Consider the following 24,521-nt stretch of genomic DNA (forward strand, 5'->3'; position numbering starts at 1 on the left):
TACTGAGCAGTATAACCTTCTTAAAGGTTGGATTTTATTGCAGGGCTGTTGTAATGACTGCATTTGTTTGTTTATTGGTTTTTTATCTCACTAGACATTATAAACTAACAATTGAGTGTACGTATCATGTGTTTTATGGTTAGAGATTTTTTGTTGATAAACTTTAGTGATGCTTCCAGTACTTTTTTTTTTTTAGTGTATTAACCTTTTTTAATTTACTGGTGTAGCTGTCGGCAAAAGAGAAAATAGCAGTGGAATTAAATCCCTCCTCTCCTATGTGATTTTTTTCTCCTCTGCCACACTGTCATGGACAAAACACTAATTTGTCAAACTCTGCTATTTAAAATGAACTAATCATTGCCATTGACATCAACTTCTTCAAAGCCAGTTGTTCTGTTCATGGATAGTTTTGTAACTGGCTGCCCCATCAACCATGAGTAATGAGTTGATCAGGCATGAATAAGGGGTTTAGGAGGCATCAGGGTCGCACGTTAACACACACTGGTGTCAGCGCCAGGCAGAAACACTGACATGGATGTGCAGACTTCCTGTTTTTTTATAAGTTAATAAAACAAAGTTAATTTTTTTGTTGTCCACATTGATTGAAATTCCTTTATTTTTAAAATAAAGGAATTTGAATTTGATGGTTATTGAGCAGCACGTCGACAGCACGTTGTAACTGTTATGCTCCTGTTTTCTCAATTATAGGTTGTATTTGTTAGTTCTTTTACTCTTTCAAACTCCTGTTGTTTTATATTACCTTGTGTTTATTTAATTTGTAATAGCCTTTCATGTCTTATATGCAACACTTGAATGGCTTTGTTGTTGAAAGCTGATACACAAATAAACATGCTTTATTATCTTTTGTAGAAATATCGCATGGAAGTTGGCACACAGGCGATGGATCACTTGATTAACATACTGCAAACCGACAGGTATGTTGATGTAATGTCTGTGTTTTTGTTTGGTCTGGTATCTGCGGTGGCTGACAAGGGCAAACACACTACAACGACGCAAAATCCAAAACACACAAACCAAAACAACGGAAGTTTTCCAGGCGTAGTCCCCCTAGGTGGGACGACGCTAAGTGAAACAACTTGACTTTAGACCCAAGAGAGAAAGACCAGATATGTTGCTCTTTTATAATATTGTCAAAGTCGAAGACCAATTGGAAAAAAGAATACAAACCTTTTTGTGTTGCCTTTTTATTCCATTTTTCTTCCTGCTTCAAAAAGAAACACATTCTCGTCTGCTCTCTCTCTCAGATCTGAAATCAAGCTGTTTCCACTTTTCTGTATCTGCAGCGTGTTTGCTGTTAATATGTTTGTGGCTTTCTGCAGCTCGTTTATTAATTGACAGCACATTTCCTTTGTTGTATTTTGTATCATATATTTTAATGAATTGGAATCATTTCTGAAGCTGTGGCATGTTTCTCCCAACGTAAATGTTGTGTGTGTTTGCCCTCGGCCACCATAGGTATCCGTCATTGTTGGCCCAAAATAGCTTTGTACCCGTTACTGTATAATGTGTTATTTGTTAGATGTGTTATGCGACTCAAGTTAACATGGTTTGTTAACACTCTGCTTCTTCCTGCCAATTGAACAGGTCTGACTCTGAAATCCTCGGCTATGCTTTGGACACACTGTACAACATCATCTGTAATGATGAGGAGGAAGAGCAAGGTATTAAACCTTCCCACAATTATGAGAAATGATCAAATTCACTTGAAATCTGTTATCATTTGAAGATAATTCTTCTTAATTGTGTGGCTACTGTTGACTGTGGTTTTGTTTGCATGTATAAATGAGTTCAATTCATGTCAACTGGACATCAGTCAATTTGCATTCCCCTCCTCTGATAATGTCTGCTGTATATAAAGATTCTCGTCTCTCTTCTCTTCCATGTTTTAACCCTACAGATGAATCAGAAGGTAAAACTCTCTGACTGTGCATGTTACCACCCCCCTCTAACCTCCTGCAGCACTTACCAATCAAAGATTCCTCTTGGTTGGATTTTGGAAAAAGAGCACATTAATATTCTTGTTTACACCTCCTGCTGTAGCTGCACAGATTGTAAACAGCTGATGGAAACTAAGGCTGTGTTTTGGTTGTTGTCGTGGCATGTCTTCACAAGAATCACTCAGCTGGTTCTACTCTTCTTCAGAGTGGTTGAAATGAATGCTAGCTTCTTTTGGGTGAGGCTGTAAACTTACTCTCCCTCCCCCTGCTCTCGCAGACGCAGTAACCCCTATCTCTGTCTCAGGGAAGCATAAGAATGCTTCCATGCCTGGTCAGTACTGAAACCAAGCTATCCACACAGTAGTAATAGAACTGCTAGATAACTAACTTCACTAAGATCAGTTGGCACTGCAGAAGTTACTAGAAGGTGTTTGGGTGGTAACAAGAATGCTTCACTAATAACTTCACATCCCCGAACCTCTGTCTTATAGTATGTTATGTCTCCTTGCTCCTTTGTTTCCTTCACATTTTAGTAGCTGGTTGTTTTGCACTGTTGTGGTGGTGAAATAATACTCTTTAGTTTTGTTTGCCTCTTGGGTTTTTTCATTATCAGTGTACCCCAAAAATACAAAAGAATCTAGTGTTTTGTTTTGAGAAATGAGAATCGTTAGTAACAGGGACTTAAAGGACATATTGCCTCGTTCAACCTACTTTAATTTACTGTGTTTTAGTCCCCTGATAACGTCATAGACAAAAATATAGTTGCATATTTATACACCCGACACACTCAGATGTAAGATGTAAGTCCAATATTCACCATCCTTTTAGCTCAGTCCCAACCAACTCCTGAGGGAATTATCTGTCCTCTAGACCTGTCACTATAACTACTTTTTACTGGGTGACATATTTTCCCCGAAAATAATTGCCATAAACGATTTTATTGTCAATTTAGTACCATTTAATGCCACTTATATGATAATATAATAGCATAATAAAGCCAGTGCACCTTTTCAAAAAGCAATGCACTTTTAATTCTTAATATTAAGACATTGGAAAGGGAATGTGAGATGCTATGTCTAGAAACAATGCTCATAAGAGCGGTGAGATTGAGCCAAAACTTTAAAGATACAGGTTGGAAAACCAAAACATTCAGCTAAAAGAAGCTAAAATGATTAGTACAACTAAGTTGGTTGATAATTATATGTGGGCTTGTCACTACAAATGCCCCCTTTTCAAATTTCACGTAGTCATTTGATCCATAATGATTATTGCAGCTTTTAATTTAATTTTCCAATGCCATGACCAAAAGTTTTTTATTGTTTTGGGGAGGAAGCAGGAATCTTAGAGATGAATAAATCAAAACATGTATAAAAAATGTGCCATTTAAGCTATGAACACATAAATAGGTTGAATACATACATATTGTCAATGCAGTGGTTTTGCTAACTAGCCTGTCACACTAAACGAAACCCCTTCTATAGTAACCCCTCTGATCTCACCCTGTTCACACTCCCATCCTACTGCCCCCTCACCTGTGTGTCACCCTTATTTTCCAGTAGGCGTGTTCAATAGTGTCACCCTGAGCATGCACACAATTTTTTATGTAAATTAAATGTACATATTTTTTGTAAAGTCAGAATATAATAGCAGAAAACCACCAGTGACAAACACTCTGAGAAAAGTTTTCTTTTCCAATAATTATGGCTTTCTAACTTGGGCTGATTGCTGTGAACAAACCAACTGGTGACCTCACTTGACTGATGACTCCTGCTGTGGAGTAGTATTCATCAGAGACGTTACTAATTTCAGCTTTCAATCTCCTTCACAGATGAGAACGCCCAGAAGCAGGCAGATGACCTGGGAGTCCAGTTCACAGACACGTTCATTCAGGACCCTGAACATGTGACTCTGCTGCTCACTATGTTGGAGGTACTGAGCTGTTTCTGCTCCTGTGGCAGGACCTCTGTTTTATTATATTACTGCCTGATGTGTTCATGCATTGATGTGATTTTCAGGAGTTTGACTTCCATGTACGTTGGCCTGGAGTGAAGCTGTTGACCGCACTCCTGAAGAACCAGGGTGTCCAAGTCCAGGGGATCATTCTGGTCAGCCCCATGGGTGAGTTTCTCCTCTCCAGATTGATCAAACTTGTTTTGTAATGTCAGGATTTTACTCAGGACCTGCACCCTCAGTGTTATATCAACATCTCTCTGTATGTCTTTATTGAGAGAATCTGTTAACTCTCAAAACGTTAACAATTCGCACAAAAAGATGAGTTTTTTTAAAGGTTCACCCAGTATTTAGTCCCCCTTTTTCTTTGTGCCTATTCTCAGGTGTTTCCAGATTGATGGACCTATTGGCAGACTCTAGAGAAGTCATTCGCAATGATGTAAGTACTTGTCCCTGCTGTTTCAGCTGCCATTTTATAATAAGCCCAGTATGAAAGCTTCTGAAATAAAGGTCACGTTCAGACCAATTTTAGTTCTGTGTGAAAAACACAGCCCTGCCAACACAGAGGGTGCCAGCAAAAACATTCAGTGTTGTACCTCGTTCAGTTTTTGCTGCAATGCTACGTTATGTCATCCTGCACAGCGCTGTGTTGGCTAATCACATGCATGTAAGCGACATTCCTGATTCCAGTCCGTCTGACGAAATGTAACCCATCTGCTATTGTATGACAGCGATTTAGCTTTTTGTTAGCTGTTTTGAAATGTATCTGTATTCATATGCAGATATCTTTTTATAGAGATTAGTCGTCACTCAACTACAACTCTCCCAACTCAAGTTGCTTATATGACTGTGAACAATAACTGGCACACAGAAGAGGACCTTTTGGCCTGGATATCAGTTATTTGTTATTTGGATATCCACTAGTTATTCTAGAAGCCCTGAACAATTGGCTGTTGCCTAAATCGGCATCAGATGATAGCTAATTGGCTTGAAGATTGCAGCCATGATAACTTTCCAGAGTTCTAAAATCTTGTGTCAGCAGTGTTAAAAACAGCCGCGCAGTGTTTTGGCGTCTGAGAAGCCTTTTAAATCACAGATCTGTTATCAGAAGTGGACTTCCTGGATTGTATTTCCTGTCTCACTGGTACCTTAAACAAAACGCCCCCACAACAACAGGCTTTTATTGCAGGTCTTTTTATAATGAAGAGATGTATGACGATCTGTTTTTCTCTTCCAACAGGGCTTGCTGTTGCTCCAACAGCTGACCAAAAGCAATGCTGCCATTCAGAAAATTGTGGCATTTGAAAACGCATTTGAGCGCCTTCTTGATATCATCACAGAAGAGGGCAGCAGTGATGGAGGTAAAAGGATTTTTAGATTCAGTGCACAATTGTTGCTAGACTTTTCGAATTAAATCACACTTCTAGTATTTTCTGTCATTAAAACAGTAAGATCATTGTTCTTTCTTGTGATATAATGTCCTGACGTAAATTCCTTCCCCTCGGTGCAGGTATTGTGGTGGAGGACTGTTTGCTGCTGCTGCTTAACCTGCTGAAGAACAATAGCTCCAATCAGAACTTCTTCAAGGAGGGCTCCTACATCCAGAGAATGAAGCCCTGGTTTGAGGTTGGAGATGATAACTCTGGCTGGTCTGCACAGAAGGTCACCAACCTCCACCTCATGCTGCAGGTAACACGTAGCAGTCATGTTGAACTTTAACCTAACAAGCAGAACAATGGGATGTTGAGTTGTTGAAATCTTGCGCTCTGTTCCCAGTTGGTCCGAGTCATGGTGTCTCCAGTGAACTCACCTGGAGCCACAGCCAGCTGTCAGAAGTCCATGTACCAGTGTGGTCTGCTGCAGCAGCTGTGTACCATTCTCATGGCCACTGGTGTGCCTGCTGACATCCTCACTGAGGTAATGACAGGATCACTTACCAATACAAAGAAGGATTGTTGCTGACTCGGAAGGCTCAGTGAATTCAAGCTTGTTATCTGGTTTCTGTCTTTCAGACCATCAACACTGTATCAGAGGTCATCAGAGGCTCACAGGTCAACCAGGACTACTTTGCTTCTGTCAACGCTCCTTCAAACCCACCGAGGTGAGAGAATCAAGATGTTAAATCTCCCATAACGACCTGATAGTGATTTCTGTACTCATACTAACTTTTTCTTTCTTCCTCATGTGTTCACAGACCAGCCATCGTGGTGCTGCTCATGTCCATGGTGAACGAGAGACAACCGTTTGTGCTCCGCTGTGCAGTCCTCTACTGTTTCCAGTGTTTCCTCTACAAAAACCAGAAAGGCCAGGGAGAGATTGTTGCTACGCTGCTGCCCTCCACCATCGATGGTCAGTTATACCAAGATGAGAATTTAGAAGTGGGATTATCCATTGTTTTCCTATAAGGATGTAGTGTTTGTAGACAAATTGACCTGAGAAAACATTATATACCTCTGATTGAAAAAAATATTTTGAGATTCACTGTAAGTGGGAAAACACATTTTTGCATCACAGTTTTTATTTTCAGTTAAAAATATCTATTGAAATTGTGATGGTGTGACAATTTTTGGGATCTCAACCAAACAAAACAAATTTTCTTACATCTGGAGAACAAGATTTGTCGACCAGGACATCTCTGCAACACTACAGTACTTCATAATAATGGTGTTATGTCACATTTCAGCTCTATCAAAAAATTGTGGCTTTGCAGTTTGGATATAGAACATGGCCATATTTCAGGTTCAGTAACATTTTGATTAATTGTGATTAAATTGACAGTAATCTGTAGCCGTATAATTAGCAGAAGGGCCTGTGCCCACAAACATGACATGTAGGTTATAAATGTTCATGCCAGCGTTATCGAGTGTGCCGGCTCTATTTTTCAGTTTTACAATTATAATTCTGTCCAGAAGCTAGTGTTCAACATGTTTGGAGTTTGAGTTATTGTTGAAGCTTCCTACTCCCACTTTTAATAAGGAGCGGGAGTTCCACTTCTACCATATTGACATCTGCCCTTCACAACATTTAAAACTGTAAAATTAATTTTAGTAGTTATGTTTTGGAAGTGACACATTTAAAGCACTGGCTGGCTGATATATAATGTGGCTGATATATAATGTAATGCAGGAAAAACAATTAATCGAATGAATCAATCGAACAAACTATATTTTATAGCACAAATCATACATAAAACGCAACTCCAAGTCCCGAACAAGACAAGTTAGGGTTAAGAACGTTAGATTAAGTAAAAAAAAAAAGTGTAATTGACAAAAACTTGTCTTTTGTTGAACGGGAGCAGTTTGGACTTAATCTAAAAGTTGTGATAAAATGGGACCACACAAAATTGATGGACATGTGTTTATTCTGCTGGATACGGTTTCATTTTAATTACTTACTGTCGTACTGACTTGCTCACTTTCTCCCCCCAGCAAATTCCATCTCAGCGGGCCAGCTGCTGTGTGGAGGCCTCTTCTCAGCAGACTCTCTGTCCAACTGGTGCGCCGCTGTGGCCCTGGCTCACGCCCTGCAGGACAACCTCACCCAGAAGGAGCAGCTGCTGAGGGTTCAGCTGGCCACAAGCCTTGGGAAGCCCCCTGTGTCCCTGCTGCAGCAGTGCACCAACATCCTCTCCCAGGTAGGACCCTGACAGTGAGCTGCTGGAATGACAGAGATGCCGAATGGTTATGTGTCTAAGGGTAGAAGGACTTTATAAGAAAAGAGGCATATTCTTGGCAAACAAAGGTTAATAAAGTGTCAACAATAGTGAATAGAACAATGTGACATTATTGTAATTTTGCAGGGAGATAAGATCGTCCGGCGGGTGAGTAACGTGTGTGTGCACTGTGTCTCTGTTTGTGTGTTTTGAGTGTTTGGGCGGCACATGTACTGGTTGTTTTGGCTTGGCATCTGTAGTAGGGGTCTCATTGGCCCACGTTTCGGGGGATCTTGCTTCCCTTTAACTCTTCACTACCACTTCTGCGTCCCTAACGTATGGCTATGACCCAGTTCTTCCCCTTTCAGGTGGCACATGGGTGCACTCCTCACCACAGATTTGGAAGCTCTAGTTGCTCTCTCATGGGCGAGTGTGGGCGAGTACACAAGTGTACATCTGACAGAGGTTCAGAGAAAAGGGACATAGCAGCTGTTTTTAGTGGTATGAGCTCAGAGATGTCCTAACACCTAATTTGAGCTGCGAATAGACCGTTATTTGACTGCAGGCCCTTATCTGTGTGCACAGGAAGTGTGCAATGCAGAAACTTTTGGGCCTTTTCCTGTTGAAGGGAGAGATCTCTGCTCTTGTTTGTCTGCTCCTTTCTGGTCCTTTTATTTATATCTACCTGCTTACAAATACACAGTGCAGGCACCAGATGGTTTTAAAGTTTAAACTGTGCTTATGAAGATTGCTCAGTTGTCTGTTTAAGTGTCAGATGAAGGTTGAATTATTCAGCCATTCTTAACCAACCATCGTGGAGCTGCCAATTCTTTGATTTTTCTCCCACTGTAGATTCTGGGATGGCAGTCTGCTAAAATGCATGAACTTCTTTGCGCTTTCCTGGTGAAAGTCTTTGCTATTGCTTGACAAACGCTTTGGTTTCAGCGGGGTTGGTCTCAAGTGAGGTGACCAAGTTTGGATCAAGGAAAATGGGCCCCTGTCCTGGGCACCAATGTTATTTGGTCAAGTTAAGGCAGAAGAAGTAACAAGGTGGCAGCAGGCAAAAGCGGTAGTCTTTCCCAACAAAAATGGGCTCTTGACACTGTGGGCAAGATCTCTGGGTGAGCTTAAGAGGTTGAGCAGTACCAACTAGATGGAGTCAAGATCACCTCTACGCAAAGCAACATCTTCCAGATTTGGGATGATCGATTTTGTAGATTTTGGATCAGATCTGCAGCTAAATGTTTTTGTTTTAGGGTTTTGTTTAATAGTGACAAGATGGAGTGAGATATTGACAGGTCACTTAGTGTGGCGTCAAGAGAAGTGCTGGTTTTTACTGGACTGTTGTAGTAAAGAAGGAGCTGACCCCGAAGGAAACTCTTGGTTCGCTAGTAAATCTTGGCCTAATCTAACTTCAGCTAATGACTGTAAAGAATAAGATTGTAGATAGAAGCAACAGAAATGTGTTTCACATACTGAGGGTTTCTCTTAGGGAAAGAGTGAGGAGCTCGGACAGCCAGAAGTAGCCTGGAATAGAAGTCCTGCTCCAGACACATCCGGCCTCGGCTCCATTGTACTGATGTTTGACTTTAAAGGTCTTAATGACAAGATGGAGTCTTCAGTTTTAACCTGTCGGCTGTAGTTTTAACCACAATCACCCACACAGATACACTGTATGATTTATTTTATTTTTTATTTTTTGCTGAGGCCAATGTGTGTTCTATTAATACTTGACATGTGGTCATTTCCTGTCTTTTGTTTTTCCTCTTCATTTTTGCATTACGTCACATTTGGAGACTAAATCTGAAAAGGTGATTTCGTAAGTTTTTGTAGTCTGGAATGCTGATAAGTATTTATCCGCACCGTCACTGCTCAGATCTCCATATTTACTCAGTTTTGACATTGTTTATTTCACCAGAGTAAAGAAGTCTGCTCTTCTTAAAGCATGATGTGCATTCAGTCTTAATGCGCCAGCTTCTTATCAGCGTTACGCTACGGTGAAGAGTTTACAGTTTCTGTTTGCCTCTGCACTTTGATTTAATCTGTACTGATTTTCATCATCTTATATTTCAACTCCATGAAAATCACCCTTTTCTGCAGCTGATTTAAATAAATTGTTTGACACTGCATAATTACTTGAGACATTTGTGAAGATGAAAGAAAATCCAGCTTGAGCTTTTTTGTTGTAGATCTTAAACCTCTTAGCTGCTTCTCAAAGCTGTTGTCATGGAAATGCACGATCATTTTTATATCATCTTTTTATTATTACAATTTCATGTTTTGTTTTTTTAAAAGCACATTTAGCAGGATTTGCTTTGCATGTGCTGATATCTGGAAATGCAGTAAAATTAGAATTTGAATACTTGGATCTGATACTTGGATTGTAAGTCATCAATCACTAGTAGAATGAAAATTACAAACTTTAATTGAAATCATGAATTTGTGGCGGTAAAGAAGAGGGTTTTTTAGGCTTTAAGGACATTGATGTATTCAGTGAGCTTAATACAGCTTCTTCTTGTCAGCATAACCTTGTTTTAATACACTGATTGTATTAATTTGACTCCTTTTGTGTTTCTTATAACCTCATTAACTACTAATGGTTGATGTGATTGAAGTGCTCCCAATTAAACACTGATGGTTTTTAACCTTTTCTATATTTATGTTCTTTGGAAAATCAAATACAGGATGGGAAAAAAATAGTGAGTTGTCAGAAAATCATCTGTCAACCAAATTAAAGATTTTAACACCAACTCATATTCAAGCACTTTTGTTGCCCTTTTACAGCCCCTGTTTTACTTTCTTTTTGCATTAATTTTGTTGGATAACTTTAACATTGGTTGCCATTCTGATATTGTTTACAATCACATGCCTTGATGTACATAACCTCCCATATTTAAAATCTGGTTCTTCACTTTCTAAACTCAAAATGTTTTAATATGTGTAGAATATTACATATCTGGTCTACATTGAGATCTTGTCAACCATTTCTTCTCTCATCCTAGAAGCCTGTGTTGACATTTCTTTTGTTTTCTCTTGTGCTCTGCAGGGCAGTAAAGTGCAGACCAGGGTGGGCCTCCTCATGCTGCTGTGCACGTGGATCAGCAACTGTCCGATAGCTGTCACACACTTTCTACACAATCAGGAAAACGTTCCTTTTGTATCCTCGAAGCAGCTTGCAACCAGACACATGTTTCATTACAATACATGTCTGTTTTAAGTCATAGTAACTATTACCTTTTCTTTTTTTTAATCACTCGACATAAAATGTGGCAACAAAAACTTTTTATCAATGAGAATGGGAGCCTCATATTTGACTTCCAGGTTAAAAATGGGTGTGGTAGCGTGAAACTAGTTGGTGTTGAATGAATCCTTGACTCAGTGACTCCTGCAGCTGACAGCCCAGATCTCAGAGAACTTGGGAGAGGATGAACGGCTGGTGCAGGGCCTGTGTGCGCTGCTTCTCGGCATCTGCATCTATTACAACGACAACTCGCTGGAAAACTACACCAAGTAAGTGTCGGCTCATGCACCTTAAAAATTACTTATCAGATATACATTATAGACCAAATGAAAAAACAATTTCACGTGAACTAAAGTCTTATTGGATTCACATGCTGTGTTTCTACCACATACTTGAACTAATATTGGCTGTGTATGAATGTATTCATGTTATGTAATCAACTGTGTGTTTGGTGAGCTGTCACTGCTGCCTGACTTTGTTATACAGATGTGAATCATACAAGTAGACTGCTGTTCTGCTGTGGAAGCACAGATTTTTCAGTTCTTTCCTCTGCTTTGTTATTACAGTGATACTCCCATGCTGTAGGTCTTTGAATAGGTCAAAACTCTAGCAACACTTGCAGTTAAAAGAACAATGTTAATGTCAAACCGACATGTTTTGGCTTGTGGCCTTGATCAGGGTCATCCTATTTAAAACCTGCCTTGTCATCTCTGTCTTCCTCAGAGAGAAGCTAAAGCAGCTCATCGAGAAGCGCATCGGAAAGGAGAACTTTGTAGAGAAACTGGGCTTCATCACTAAACATGAGCTGTACTCGCGGGCAGCTCAGAAGCCACAGCCTGTTTTCCCGTCTCCAGAGCAGATGCTGTTCGACCACGAGTTCACCAAACTGGTCAAAGAACTGGAGGGTCAGTCAGAGACGGTTCTTATCATCCAATGATTAATGAATCATTTTTTATTAGCAGTTGGAGAGTTTCACAACGTTTTACGAATTGTTTTTATTACAGGTATGATCACCAAAGCAGTTCACAAATCCAGCGAGGAGGAGAAGAAGGAAGAGGAAGTGAAGAAGACTTTAGAGCAACATGACAACATTGTAACTCAGTATAAAGAGCTGATCAGAGAACAGGTAAACAGAGATAAGTGGTACTGTCATTTTAAATTCTGCATGTGGTTTTGTTTTTTTGTGTATTTGATGTTATTTATATTTAATGTTTTCTCCTGTTGACTCTTTTTATTTTGATCCTCAGGATGCTCAGATCCAAGAGCTGAAAGAGCAGGTATCATCCATGGCATCTCAGAACGAACAGATGCAGACTACGCTCACCCAGCAGGTGTCCCAGATCCAGCAGCACAAAGATCAGTACAACATCCTCAAGCTAAAATTAGGTGGGTTCACCACAGTGGTTCACCTTCAACTGGTGTTTTATGTCGGACATAAAACAATGTTGGACAAGTGTGGGTTAACAAAATCTTTAATCTTGTCCTAAATGCAGTTAAATACCTTTAAAATTCTGTGTTCTGGCTTTTCATATTTCTGGCCTCTGTCCTGGTTGATTTATATTCTTTCTTCCACAAACACAATGTGAAAATGTACATTTGTGGTTTTAGGGGAGTTATTTGACAATTTCTTGAGAAAACAGCAGGAAGTTATAGTTATTTACTGGAGTCATGGAGTCTTTGTTCCACCTTATCTGAAGAATTTAGATAGTGACTAAAATGCTGTCACATCCGCACAGAATAATGATGACTCAGAAAGAATAACTGGAACTAAACTCTTGCCTCAAAGGAATAATTTGGGTTAAACAGGGTTGTTTGAGGTTCTTATCAGTAGTCAGTGGATGACCTTCGGACGGCACGTCCTCAGTTTGGAGAAGCAGCAGGATTACAGGGGCAGGACGCTAAGCAATGAACTGTGTATACTCAACACCTGTAAAAGGTCCAGCAAAAAAGTCAATCTATATTTATAATATTTTTCACCACTTTACCTCTCCATTAGACAGCCCTTTCCGACAGGAAATAGAAGTCACTTTATCCATATATTTTCGCTTCATAGTCACCAGACTCCTTTGGCAATAAAACAATAATTTTACCTCGCAGTACACGGGAGTTGCTGGTCTGCTGCTGCCTTTATCTACTAGTTTGTTTGTGTTATTGTGTGACTTCTGTGTTTAAAAGGGTTAGTTCAGATTCACCAAAGTCTCACAATATTACAAGAAAAACAATCTGATTGAGGCAGCGGTAGACTAACTCTCGTGTTCTGTGAGGGAAAATTACTGTTTTTGTCAGTGGAGTTTGGTGGCTGTGGAATGAGCAATATAACGACATCAGTTCCCCACCAAAAAAGGGCTGTCTGATGGCAATGTAAAGCAGTGAATATATTTTCCTGGTAGTGTACATGTCTAGAACATCAACATTCACATCACACTTCCTGTTGAATCTGACATTTTAACAGAGTATGTCTTCATAACTTCAGGTAAGGAGAACCAGAGTCAGGGAGACGGCTCACAGATGAACGGTCTGCAGACGGAGGAGCTCACACAGCTCAGAGAGGAGATGGAGGAGCTCCGCAAGCAGCACACACTCCTTCAGTCACAGCTCGGTGACAAAGACGCACTCATCAACACACTGGTTAGTAAATGTTGTGTACGGCATCTACGTGTTTATTTTTGTGTGTCTGATTTTGGGAAGAAAAATTTTTAGCTGTTGTCAGGGCGCAGACTTTATCAAGACGTCCGTGTGTGTGTGTGTGTGTGTTTGTTTGTCTAAGCTTCAAGTGGAGGTGGATGAGCCGTGCAGGCAAAACACACTCCTCCAGCTCGGTGACACCCTGGGGAGCGTTTCCCCAAACAGCAACGGTGGTCACAGTTCGACCACCAGAACATGTCGTCACTGAAAACTAGGGATGCACATGGTTAACCGTTTAACCGTTAACCGATAACAGGAACCTTGACCGATTAATACTATCGGTTATTTTATTTTTTTTTAGCTGGCCTACTTGTCAATCAACTCATGGGGGCGTGTCGACGCGTGCCATACGTGCAACACGTGCCTTTACGTGCTTTCCGCCACAGCCCACTTCACGGCAAAAATGAAGCGCGCAAAAAGGAGTTCTGTGTGGGACAATTTTGACCGCAAAGGAGAGGAGGTAATATGCAAACTATGCGGTACAGCATTGAAATATTCAAGCAGTACGAGTACGATGCAGTACCACTTGCGAAACAAACACCCAGGAACAGATGGTGGAGGACCATCACAGCAAACTTTGCCTTCCATGATGGCAGGCAGAAGATGCGACGCGCGGCGGTCTGAGGAGATCACGCAGAAGATTTGTACAATGGTGGAAAAAGACATTCTGCCTATCAGTGTGGTCAGTGGCGATGGGTTTCAGGAGCTACTGGCCTATGTCGAGCCAAATTACCAAGTCCCATCAAGACCGACCATTACCCGTCGATTAGAGGCTCGTTTTGAGGAGAGACAAAAAGAACTGAAAACGCAACTTGCAAGTACTAAGTTCGTGGCTATTACAACGGACTGCTGGACCGCGCTCACGACAGAGAGCTATGTGACAATTACATGTCACTATATCGATGAGGACTGGAAAGTTAATTCCGCCGTCCTGTTAAAGCAGAGTATGCCAGGTAGACACACAGCTGATAACCTCACAGCTAAACTAGTTGATGCGGTGGAGACGTGGGGACTTAGTGGGAAAGTGTCTGCATGCGTCCACGACAACGCGCGCAACATCGTGGCCGCCAACTCTCCCGGACGGGTCAGCTGGGACTCGATCCCCTGTTTTGCACACACACTGCAGCTGGCGGTAAATGACGGATTTAACGTGTTTGTGCATCGGGTTATTGTTGCAACGGGGTGTTTGTTTGGTTTGTGTTTACTTGGCTGTATTTGCACATTTAATAATAAAGCCCATAAGAAAAAAAAAATTGTCACGGTACTTTTGAATGGGTCACAGACACTCAATAGAGCATTTAAATCTTATCAGTTAACGGTTATTAATCGGTTAATGAGCGTCGGTTATCGGTCATAAAAAAAATGTAAAATGTGCATCCCTACTGAAAACAGTTGACCTCATGGAACAAGCTGTGTTTAGTTTTCTCTGGTCTGATGCACACATAACATATAACCAGCCGGTAGACTATGATTGTTAAAAAAAAAACCACACCTTCACAACTGTGGCAACAGTCAGGCAGCATTACAGTACTGGTTGCCAACTACAGTGTTCAGGCAAACCAAAACTATTTAAAACAACAAACAAATCCTTACAGCAGAAACACTTCCCTGGGGCGTCGAATTTAGTGTGGATGTAAGTCAGAGAGAGAAAATTAATAGGCAGCTATTGTTGATAATCGATTAATAATTTGTTGCTTTTTGCCTTCTTTGTTTTTTATCATTGTAATTCCTATATATTGTAGTTTTGGACTCTTGGTCAAACAGGACATTTAAAACATCAGTATTAAGAAAATAATCAGCAGGATTAACTGATCATCTTTTATTTTATTTTACTGTTATTTAATCTTTATTTGATTAACAATGCTCGTTGAGATAAAGGTCTTTTCCAAGAGAGACCTGAGAACAAGAAAAGAAAGAGGTTGTTAGCTATTCTGAATATAATCTTACAGTTAGAACAGTATGGAGAGTTTTACTTTTATCCTGTGACAGTGATAATGACATTATAGCGTATCACTAACTTACTGTTTTTTTTGTATGTGACCGCAGAGGTCGGAGATGTCACAGACGGCAGATGGTTCAGCAGGAGGATCAGACAACACAGAACTCCTCAAGGTGGGATTCATCGCTATAGACTGTCCCTTTACAAACAGGCTGGTGTTCTGTATTTTTGTTGCATGAATGGATAACAACCAACAAAACTGGTCTGCCTCTTAATACTTTCCAACTTCCCGACCTTTAGCCCTGCACCCATGTGTTCCTTTTGAAGATGTAAATGTTAAAAATACACAAATATCTTGTGAGTATTTACAGCAGCAGTACAGGTAATATGAGACTGACTCAACATAAACTGCCCTGCTTGTCTTCATGGTAATTAAGAAGCATGTTATCCAGAGTAAATGTGTGGCTCATTTATTGTGCAAGAATGGAGGTCTATGGCACAGAGTAATATTTGTTATGCAATTTCTATTGATTTTCCATTAAGACCACTATACATTTGTCAGCAATGTGAACTGGAAATTTAAGTGCATTTAAGTGCAGTAAGAATAATTCAGGTTTGACTACACAGGCAACTCATGACAGTAGAATCAAGTTTAATATAATATAGACAAAATATAGCATATCACCAGACTTGACCTTAAAATTTCAATCTAAAGCATTTCTCCTATTGACTGTTTGTTGCAGGAGCTGGAGGCTCTGAGGAGTCAGGTCCAGTCACAGTCTGCAGAAATCAACCAGATGAAGACAGAGAGACAAGAGCTGCTGAGAAGAGCTGAAGCTGGGGTAAATATCATGCAAATATGACATGTTTTTATCAAATATATCACAGCACATACTAAATTAATTGACCTTGCACTGGTTTCTCTCAGTCCTCAGACGCAGTTCCCAGTAGTGACGGCTCATTAGACGCTGCCAAGATGGCTGAACTAGAGAGCAGACTGGCAGCACTGACGACTGAAACAGAGAGACTCAGGGTTTGTAGAATCACTTTTACTTTCATTATCTGACGTCTTTGAAAGTATTTTTTTTTTATCCATCAGTTGTTAAGGATTTTTCCTGAGTTCCCATCATTTGTATTTATGGATCATCCTACTAAACATCTACATCCTCCTTTTCCCTCTCTGTCCTCTCCCTCTTTTTCGTTTGTGCAGGAGGAGGCAAAGAACTCGTCACAAAGCCAGCCAGAGCTGGAGCAGCAGCTGGCTTCAGTCAACAGCACGGTGGCCATCCTGCAGACGGAGAAAGCGAAGCTGCAAACGGAGGTGCAAGAGTCCAAGAAAGAGCAGGACGACCTGCTGATGCTGCTGGCAGACCAGGACCAGAAGATCTACAGCCTCAAACAGAGACTCAAAGACCTCGGAGAGACGGTAGAAAAATCAGTATTACATTTTTTTTCTAACGTCAGTGGGAGTTTTAACTCTGGCCATCGTTTTAGAAAGGCTGAACAACTTTACTGCTGTTAAACTCTCATCCAGTCTCGATTGAGATTGAGTGTTTCCAGTCTTGGCCATTTGGTGCTGATAATCAGAAAATAAGAAATTAGACTCATTGTTTAAAAGTCTGCAGTTTTTCTTGACTAAAAGTGGACTACAGGCATTAATCTAATGACTAATATGTGCAAAGTAATATTGTTGATGCAGGTCTAAAACTAAATCAAAGTTTTGATTCTAGATTTTTTGATTTGTTAACCCTGAATCTGCACCACTGGATAAACTCTCTGCAAACGCTAAGCGATCTGGTGCAACAGCCATGAGAGAGATATCTTTTTATAATCAGTGTCAGTGCAGAGCCACAACTCAACTCAAGTTCACCTCCCTTTAATAAAGTTCAGTCACCTCCAACTCTTCGTCTCTACATCCACTGTCTCGTTCAAATTTTGTGGGGGGAAAATTAAAGCCTTGAAAATTTTTTTGCAAATAGACTGTGAGCTTCTGTAAAGCCTGGTAGCTCTGTTTTGTAACAGTCATGAACCTTGACCTCTGCATCAAACTTTGCGGTGTTGGGTCCATGAATTTGAGTGAATCTAGCCTGGATAAAGATAAGTATAATAAGTATAAAGAGCTCAGCATTTACTTATTCATTACGTCGTCCTCTCTGACTTACAAGACTAAAACATCTGTGTATGTCGGTGAGAAGAGGTGTTAATGTAATGGCTTTCTAGTCTTTGAAGCTGCCGGTGCAACTGTGGTCTTAGTTTTTAGTAATAGATGTCGTGACTATTAATCTTGGTGGTAGAGCAACAACTTTAAAGACGTTGCTTTGTGTCCCGACCACTCAGCTGTGTGTTGTGTGTTTGCTCTAGTTAGACTGTGACATTTTCCCTGCAGGTGGACGATGAAGACGACCTCGACGCCAGGGACCAGACAGACGACGATGAGGAGGAGGAAGAGGAGGACGATGATGAGGACTAGAAGAAACAAAACACTGAAAGGAAAAAAAAGAGAGAGATGGGAATTTACAAGAAAAGACTTTTCAGAAACACATGTGAGAAACGGAAGCATAGGACTAATATATTGAAGCAGTTTCTCTCCAGCTGCCATGCTGTCTTCACTTTTCTTTACCCCCTCTGTCACATCACATGTTCACGTTAGTTATTTGGACATTTATGTGTTCAAGATGTGGTTCTTCAGTTTTCAGTGACAGCTACAAGACGTCAGTGCATTCATCTCTGCCACGTTTACCATCAGTCTGTGATGATTTTACCAGTCTTGTGTTTATTGTAATGTATCGTCACGTAGTGTTAATTTTGACACACAAGTCATCTGGGAAACGTAGAGAGGAGGATTTAAAATGTAGCAAAAATGCAACTAAACAAATTTGATATTACTCTCATTTTTATCATGCTCCCACCAGATGCACCCACAACATTAGCACCACCTGCAACATGTCACTGTGCTGCGCCCTGAGTTCACCTTCACACCCCGATCAGTTCAGTGTGTATGTTCAGTATTCAGACACTCAGAGTTGTTTCATTTCACTTTGACAACTAACCGCTCTACAATATGCTGCAAAACACTGACAGAAAAGATGTAAAGACAAAAAAGATATTTTTGCAACTTTTTGTCCAGTTCTGGCATCAAGCTTCTGTATGATATTGTGTAACTTATCAATTTATGAGCCACATTGAAATGAATAAAGAATCTATCAGTCTGTATGCCTGTATGGAGGGATAATTGTAGATAAATTAAATTTTACTAAATCCACGATAAGACTTTTGTATTTGTCTTTTCAGGATTATTTATGTCTGAATATTAAGCTGGATAACTTTTATTACATAGACATCACATCAATAGAAATATGATTCAGTATATTCTGGTGTTGTCAGGTTCTCACAGCTTCAGATTTGCTGGCAAAGATCGCTAACATTTCTTTCCTTTTCTTTTCAAATGCATCTGTTCAACATGTTTACACAAACAGGTGTGCATTTTTCAGGCGATATCTGTCCAACATGTGTGTGAGGTAAAAGTCTGATCAAGCATTTAGGGCCAACATCGGGTATTTGATGTTTTATGCTTTTATTTTGTAGGGATACACAAGACAAGAAACAAGAAAGAGAGGGATACAACAATGGAGATTCAAACTGGGTTTGATAAGCTCCTGTGGTTCATGGTCACAATTCGGTCGGTTATTGAAAAGAGTATTGGTTCGAAACGCAGCCCTCTTGTAAATAAAGATGAAAGAATATCATACATTATGATTATAAGTTGATTAAAAGCAACGTATAAACCAACATTTACAACTTCTCTGCTTTATTAGACACCTGGCCCCTATTTTAAATGGAAAGGTTGGCTGCCTTTGTAGAAATGATATGAAAAACAAACAGAGAGAAGAGACAAACAACAACTCCACCTCATCCTTTTGCTCAAGGATTCATACAAGAAATAAAACAAGCCCCCACTCGAGGAAGTACTTCACTTTTTATTATGAAGCCATTTTTCTTCTCTCCAAAAGAAAACCTGAAGAGGAGGCTCTCCAGGCCCTGAGAACATTTGTCATCGGTCCTTAATTAATAGCAGAGAAACAGATAATAAGTAACAGTCTCCTAAAATATAAACTCTGGGACAGCGTACAAATTAAAAGACAACATAACATCCACAACATAACAGTGAGTCTTCAATCCAGAGGATTATGGGGCTTGTCCACGGTGCAGGCACATTTTAAACTAAGTCAATTTAACCTAAAGGGAGGCCAGTAGTAACAATTTAAAACATTGTTTTGTTTTTTACTGAAGTTTTAAACAATATTTGACGTTATAGTTTGACAAATGACTCAATGCAGGTCTTTTTTTATGTACTTCAATTTTCTGAATATTTCCTCCAACACCAGAGGTGGCAAAGGTAAACACATTCTTTACTCAAGCAGAAGTACAGATACTAAGAATAAAAAGTGTCCCTCTGAAGGACATTTCTGTGCAAAGATAACTGAACCTCACGTCATGTTAATGTGTTTCAAAGACTATTAAACTTGAAGGTAGAATCAGTGGGATTTGTCCAAGCTGTTCTTAAACGCACCAGAAAGATACTTGATATTTTGGTCTCATTCCCAGGAGGTCAAATATTTACATTTTGGTTTGGTAAAGCATCATAAATAATCCATAATTGATAATTCCCCTTAAAAGGCATCAAAACTAAAGTAAGGAGTCTGTTTTGGAAATGTAGGGAGCAGAAAGTTCAGATATTTGTGTTAAAATGTTGGGATTCAAGTAAAAAGTACTTAAGCAAGGCACAGATACAGCAGTTGAGATCTCTGTCATGTCCCTCAGAGTGGCTCCTGCTTTCATGAATCCTCTTGTGATGGCTGCGTTTCAACACTAGAGGGCAACAAACACCTTCAAATACAGATGTTCACCAAACCTCACTCACAAAGGGACATATACAGTATGCACTTTAACATAGCATGTGAGAGCATGAAGGATTTAAACAAGGTTGGGTCACATTTTTGAAAAAAAGAAAATACACCTAGAAACATATTTAATGACACTTTTTTAGATTCCTGTTATTGTTAGGGCTCCGTTAGTCTCTATCAAAGGTCAAGATACTGTGTTTAGCATCTACTAATCCATCTATGTATGTATCTATGATGTATCCTATAGAGTGAATGTTGTCAGTTAAGGATCTGTTCAGCTCTCTCTCACACACACACACATGCACAGTCAGGAAAATATGGGATCTATGCAAAATATGATGATAACGCGCTGTGCAGTGAGAGTCTGACAACACACTGACAGCTTTACAGTTTACTGACCTGTCACACCTGCTTCAAAGCCCCGAGGCAAGACTGATCTGTGAGCCTCCTCTTCTTCTTCTTCTTCTTCTCTGTCTGTGCTGCACTGTTGGTTCCCTTCATGCACCCGTCACATACAGCTCACTCACTGCACCGCAGTTTTTTTTCTTCTTGCACACAGATTTCAAGCATTAATTGTACATCAATTGTTTGATTTTTAGGATTTAATTGTTGTGTTTTACACTAAAGTGGAAACTGAAAATGATGAAGAACCAACACGACTGCAACTGCCCTCCAAAATACAAACCACAGAACATACTAGAGACACACAGTTTTAAAGAATTAAAGAAAATAAATGTATGAATATCATCTAACTAACAGCACACATGACCCACCTGCTGTATATATGGGTCCATGTTTGTGCCTGAAAGGTATCAGAACTGCAGATGCAGATATAAAGACCAAATGTTTAAAAATGTAGATTGGCAAAGTAATCTCTTATTCACTAAAAACTACTGAAACTGTTTGAGATGCACAGTTTTCACATGAAGTGCCTGAACAAGGAGTCGAACTATTGGTTTTGTTCATTTAAAGTGTGGCCTGCGGACCAGAGCTGGCCCGCTGTAAGGATTGTCTCGGCCCACCAGATGTTTCAGCAAAATAAAATAATGATCTGAATCAATGTTTATCCTGTTTTTAATTTTCATTAAGTAAACTGCTCTTTGAATATGTCAGATCCCTTATTATTATTATTTGTCATGATCTGAGCACTTCGAGCCGAGTGACACTGTGCAGGAAGTGACTTATTTAAAGGGTCTCCGTGTGATAATTTATCATCATTTACATGTATTAATCGCTTCTTTATTGGCCATATGTGAGCGAGTTGTAACGTGAGGTGAAAAATGTCAAATGGAAACTAACGACTGGTTTCCAGCACAACTCAGAAGACCCACAGAGCCCCTTTAAGAGAAACTGGGATCCTTGAACTACGGAGGCCCTGAGAGACAAATATTAATGCACTTCACCAGGCGTGTTTCACCTGTTCTGAAGTCATCAACTGAGGCGTGATCAGACTTATGAAAATGGACCATCAATTCAAATCATAATTTCTCTCACTGGCCTCTCCGGGCTTCCGTACAGTACCATTTTGCATTTTAACAACACAGTAAAATAAACAGGTGACTGCTTCAAGGGAAAAAAAGTTGAGCTCTCTTGATTTAAAAGAGCAAAATGTGAGTCAACAGCACAAAGTAGGACTGCCACTGTGTATATGCATGGGTTATGCAAGGGATTATGGGAAAATTTGTGCAAAAAAAACATAAAGTTTCTGCAAAAAAAATAAAAAAAATAAAAATTAATCTTTGATTCATGATAAACTCTCATTTCATGTTGGGAAATCATTTATTTATTTATTTATTTTAAATCACCGTCATCATTTCAGTTTGTGCTGGAGATCAGCCTGCCTCGCCCCTCCCTCGTCGCATCCTGTACTCTCCTCCTCCTCCTCCTCCTCCTCCTCCTCCTCACGCTGACTGTGTTGTGTTTCAGGAGGGACATGTTCTGTCCGTGAGCTTTTTTATTTTTTCTTCTCGGGGACTGTCAAGGTCGAGCCGGGCATCATGACTTTTAATTGACCACCATGCAACAACCACCGCTGTTATAACACGACTCGTCTCCGCCCGGCAGCTCCACCAGCAGCTCCACCAGCAGCAGCAGCAGCAGCAGCTCCACCACTGAGTCCTCCTCAGGGAAAACTGCCACCACCTGCCGACGCGACTCGCCCCATATGACCGTCACAAAGGTGAGTTCACTTCAGTGGAAAGTCGTGCAGCCTTGTTGTTGTTGCTCGCTTGTGTCTGTGCGGCTGCAGGATGAACGGATTGAGAGTCGGACAGTTTATTTTGGGCGCTGCACTTGCACCAGCACCACCAGCACCACCAGCTGCAGCTGCGGCGTGGCTCCGAGCTGCAGCTCTGCCATGCGGCCAGCAAAACACAACTCAACTCCAGTCTGCAAGTGTGTGTGTGTGTGTGTGTGTGTGTGTGTGTAGGTGAGTTAGCTGATTAATGTGTGGCAGCATGTTGGTTAAGATGCATGTCTTTTTAATCCATGTCATGCACACCAATGAGCCCCTTTGTAATGATAATAATAATAATAATAATAATAATAATAATAATAATAATAATAATAATAATGATGATGATAATAAACTTTATTTATATAGCACCTTTTAAAAAACAGCTTACAAAAGCAGAAGCGGAGTCTGAGGTGAAGTTAGAACAAGAAGGCAGAACAGAAAATGTAGAAAACACAAAAGACAGTATGAATAAATAACAGGAATAAAAGCCATACGACAGGCACAATAACAGAAGAAGAAGGAGACAGGCAGAGTAACGCAAAAATAGAGATGAATAAAAGAATAAAATCAATAATGGATGATGAGAAGAGGTGTAGTTGTGATGTTAATCCCTCTAGATAGATGATGAGCTTGTGCTCTGATACAGAGGTGCACAGCTGTTTGCGGCTGCAACTTACCTCATTAATCGATTAGTTGTTTGGGCTGTAAAAAGGCAGAAAATGGTGACAAATGTCGATCAGCGTCACACAAAGATATCAGATTTCTGTGGAAGCCCATTTCCACCACTTAAAGGAGCACTCTGTAGTTTTGGAGAAGAAATTCAAACTCATATTTTTTATATTTACAGTGTTAATGAGGTAATAATACAAACTCAGACATATTTATTTTTTTCCATAACTGAATAAACAAGCTGTTCTCAGATGGAAAATAAGGTCCCCAGAACACTGTTTGGAGCTAGAAAGGTGGCAGGGTCCGCCAAATAGAAACAAAGTAAAACAGTATGAATTTGTGTTGATTTGTTTTTACATTCGTTTGTTACACCGATCACAATATCTACTTTCTGTGTCATAATTATGACTTTTTGTCTTGGGTGAGTGGAAACTGGCTTCCAAAGTTTGCTGTCAGAGGAGTAAAGAGACACTTTTAAGAAGGTCGAACCAGAGTTATCAATTATCAAAATAGTTGGAGAGTAATTTAACAGATCAACATTGATAAATAAACAATCAATTGTTTTTGCTCCAAAAAGATCAGACGAATGGTGAAAAATGCTCCATGATTGTATTGTACCGCATTATACGAACAACAATCGAAAAAGTCAAATATATTCAGTTCACAATCCTATAAAGGAAAGAAAAACACCAAATGCTAACATTTGAGAAGCTGAAACCGTAACAATGACTCATGAACTCTGGTATGTTTCAGCTATAATTGAAATGATGGTAAGTCTTTAACAAAAATGTTAATTATTTAACAAAAATCTATACAATTGTAAATAGATTGACACAAATTTAAATATTATTCATTGGACACGACTGAAAATACACAAAGGTTCATATGTTGCACTGAAAACATGAATCGTTTCAGAGTCGATGAGTTGAAATCTTAATTTAAAGAAAATGAATCCTCAATATCACAGATGACTGCAATCGAATTGTTTAGATTATTTAAAAAAAAAAAATCTGGTTTCAGCTATCCAAACGCAAAAAATAATATATCACAATAGCTGATAATGTTCTGTCGATTGACTAATGGACAAATTGTTTCAGCTTTATATAAAACAATTCTTTATTTTGTCACTGAAGCTTCCTCCTACATCTAAATCTAAACCACTGACTGTAAATATTTTAAATGTTTTAATAAAAAATGATATAAAATGTTGACGAGTCTATAGAAAGACAATAAATCCCAAACCGAGATGAATTCATGAGGCCACAATTTGAATTTGGTGATCTAAAG

General features: G+C 39.7%; 2 protein-coding genes across 7 annotated transcripts in view; both read left to right on the forward strand.

The window, feature by feature from the left end:
- Positions 1 to 24,521, forward strand: part of uso1 (USO1 vesicle transport factor) — a 412,569-nt gene that overhangs the window by 2,055 nt on the left and 385,993 nt on the right. Inside the window, exons 3-27 of one of the 6 annotated variants that reach the window (XR_012178785.1) lie at positions 871 to 935; positions 1,606 to 1,682; positions 1,919 to 1,930; positions 2,236 to 2,289; positions 3,787 to 3,887; positions 3,974 to 4,076; positions 4,292 to 4,347; positions 5,149 to 5,269; positions 5,419 to 5,597; positions 5,685 to 5,825; positions 5,921 to 6,009; positions 6,103 to 6,257; positions 7,337 to 7,542; positions 7,708 to 7,728; positions 10,607 to 10,717; positions 10,952 to 11,070; positions 11,525 to 11,706; positions 11,806 to 11,927; positions 12,049 to 12,187; positions 13,275 to 13,429; positions 15,533 to 15,598; positions 16,169 to 16,267; positions 16,354 to 16,458; positions 16,636 to 16,851; positions 17,812 to 18,326. Coding sequence is in view for 5 of the 6 variants with exons in the window: in XM_073465577.1 (XP_073321678.1) it covers positions 871 to 935; positions 1,606 to 1,682; positions 1,919 to 1,930; positions 2,236 to 2,289; positions 3,787 to 3,887; positions 3,974 to 4,076; positions 4,292 to 4,347; positions 5,149 to 5,269; positions 5,419 to 5,597; positions 5,685 to 5,825; positions 5,921 to 6,009; positions 6,103 to 6,257; positions 7,337 to 7,542; positions 7,708 to 7,728; positions 10,607 to 10,717; positions 10,952 to 11,070; positions 11,525 to 11,706; positions 11,806 to 11,927; positions 12,049 to 12,187; positions 13,275 to 13,429; positions 15,533 to 15,598; positions 16,169 to 16,267; positions 16,354 to 16,458; positions 16,636 to 16,851; positions 17,812 to 17,895 (2,778 nt within the window). In the remaining variant the exon portion in view is untranslated. Of the gene's footprint in view, positions 1 to 870; positions 936 to 1,605; positions 1,683 to 1,918; positions 1,931 to 2,235; positions 2,290 to 3,786; positions 3,888 to 3,973; positions 4,077 to 4,291; positions 4,348 to 5,148; positions 5,270 to 5,418; positions 5,598 to 5,684; positions 5,826 to 5,920; positions 6,010 to 6,102; positions 6,258 to 7,336; positions 7,543 to 7,707; positions 7,729 to 10,606; positions 10,718 to 10,951; positions 11,071 to 11,524; positions 11,707 to 11,805; positions 11,928 to 12,048; positions 12,188 to 13,274; positions 13,430 to 15,532; positions 15,599 to 16,168; positions 16,268 to 16,353; positions 16,459 to 16,635; positions 16,852 to 17,811; positions 18,688 to 24,521 lie in introns of those variants that run through there. The other 5 variants (XM_073465577.1, XM_073465590.1, XM_073465600.1 and 2 more) reach the window with 5 other exon arrangements.
- coro2aa (coronin 2Aa) overlaps positions 22,389 to 24,521 on the forward strand; it is a 38,357-nt gene continuing 36,224 nt past the window's right edge. Inside the window, exon 1 of the mRNA XM_073465518.1 lies at positions 22,389 to 22,508. Coding sequence (XP_073321619.1) covers positions 22,494 to 22,508 — 15 coding nt within the window. The 5' untranslated portion in view covers positions 22,389 to 22,493. The remainder of the gene's footprint in view (positions 22,509 to 24,521) is intronic.

This window comes from Pagrus major, chromosome 1 (assembly GCF_040436345.1).
Source record: "Pagrus major chromosome 1, Pma_NU_1.0".
NCBI classification, from domain to species: domain Eukaryota; kingdom Metazoa; phylum Chordata; class Actinopteri; order Spariformes; family Sparidae; genus Pagrus; species Pagrus major.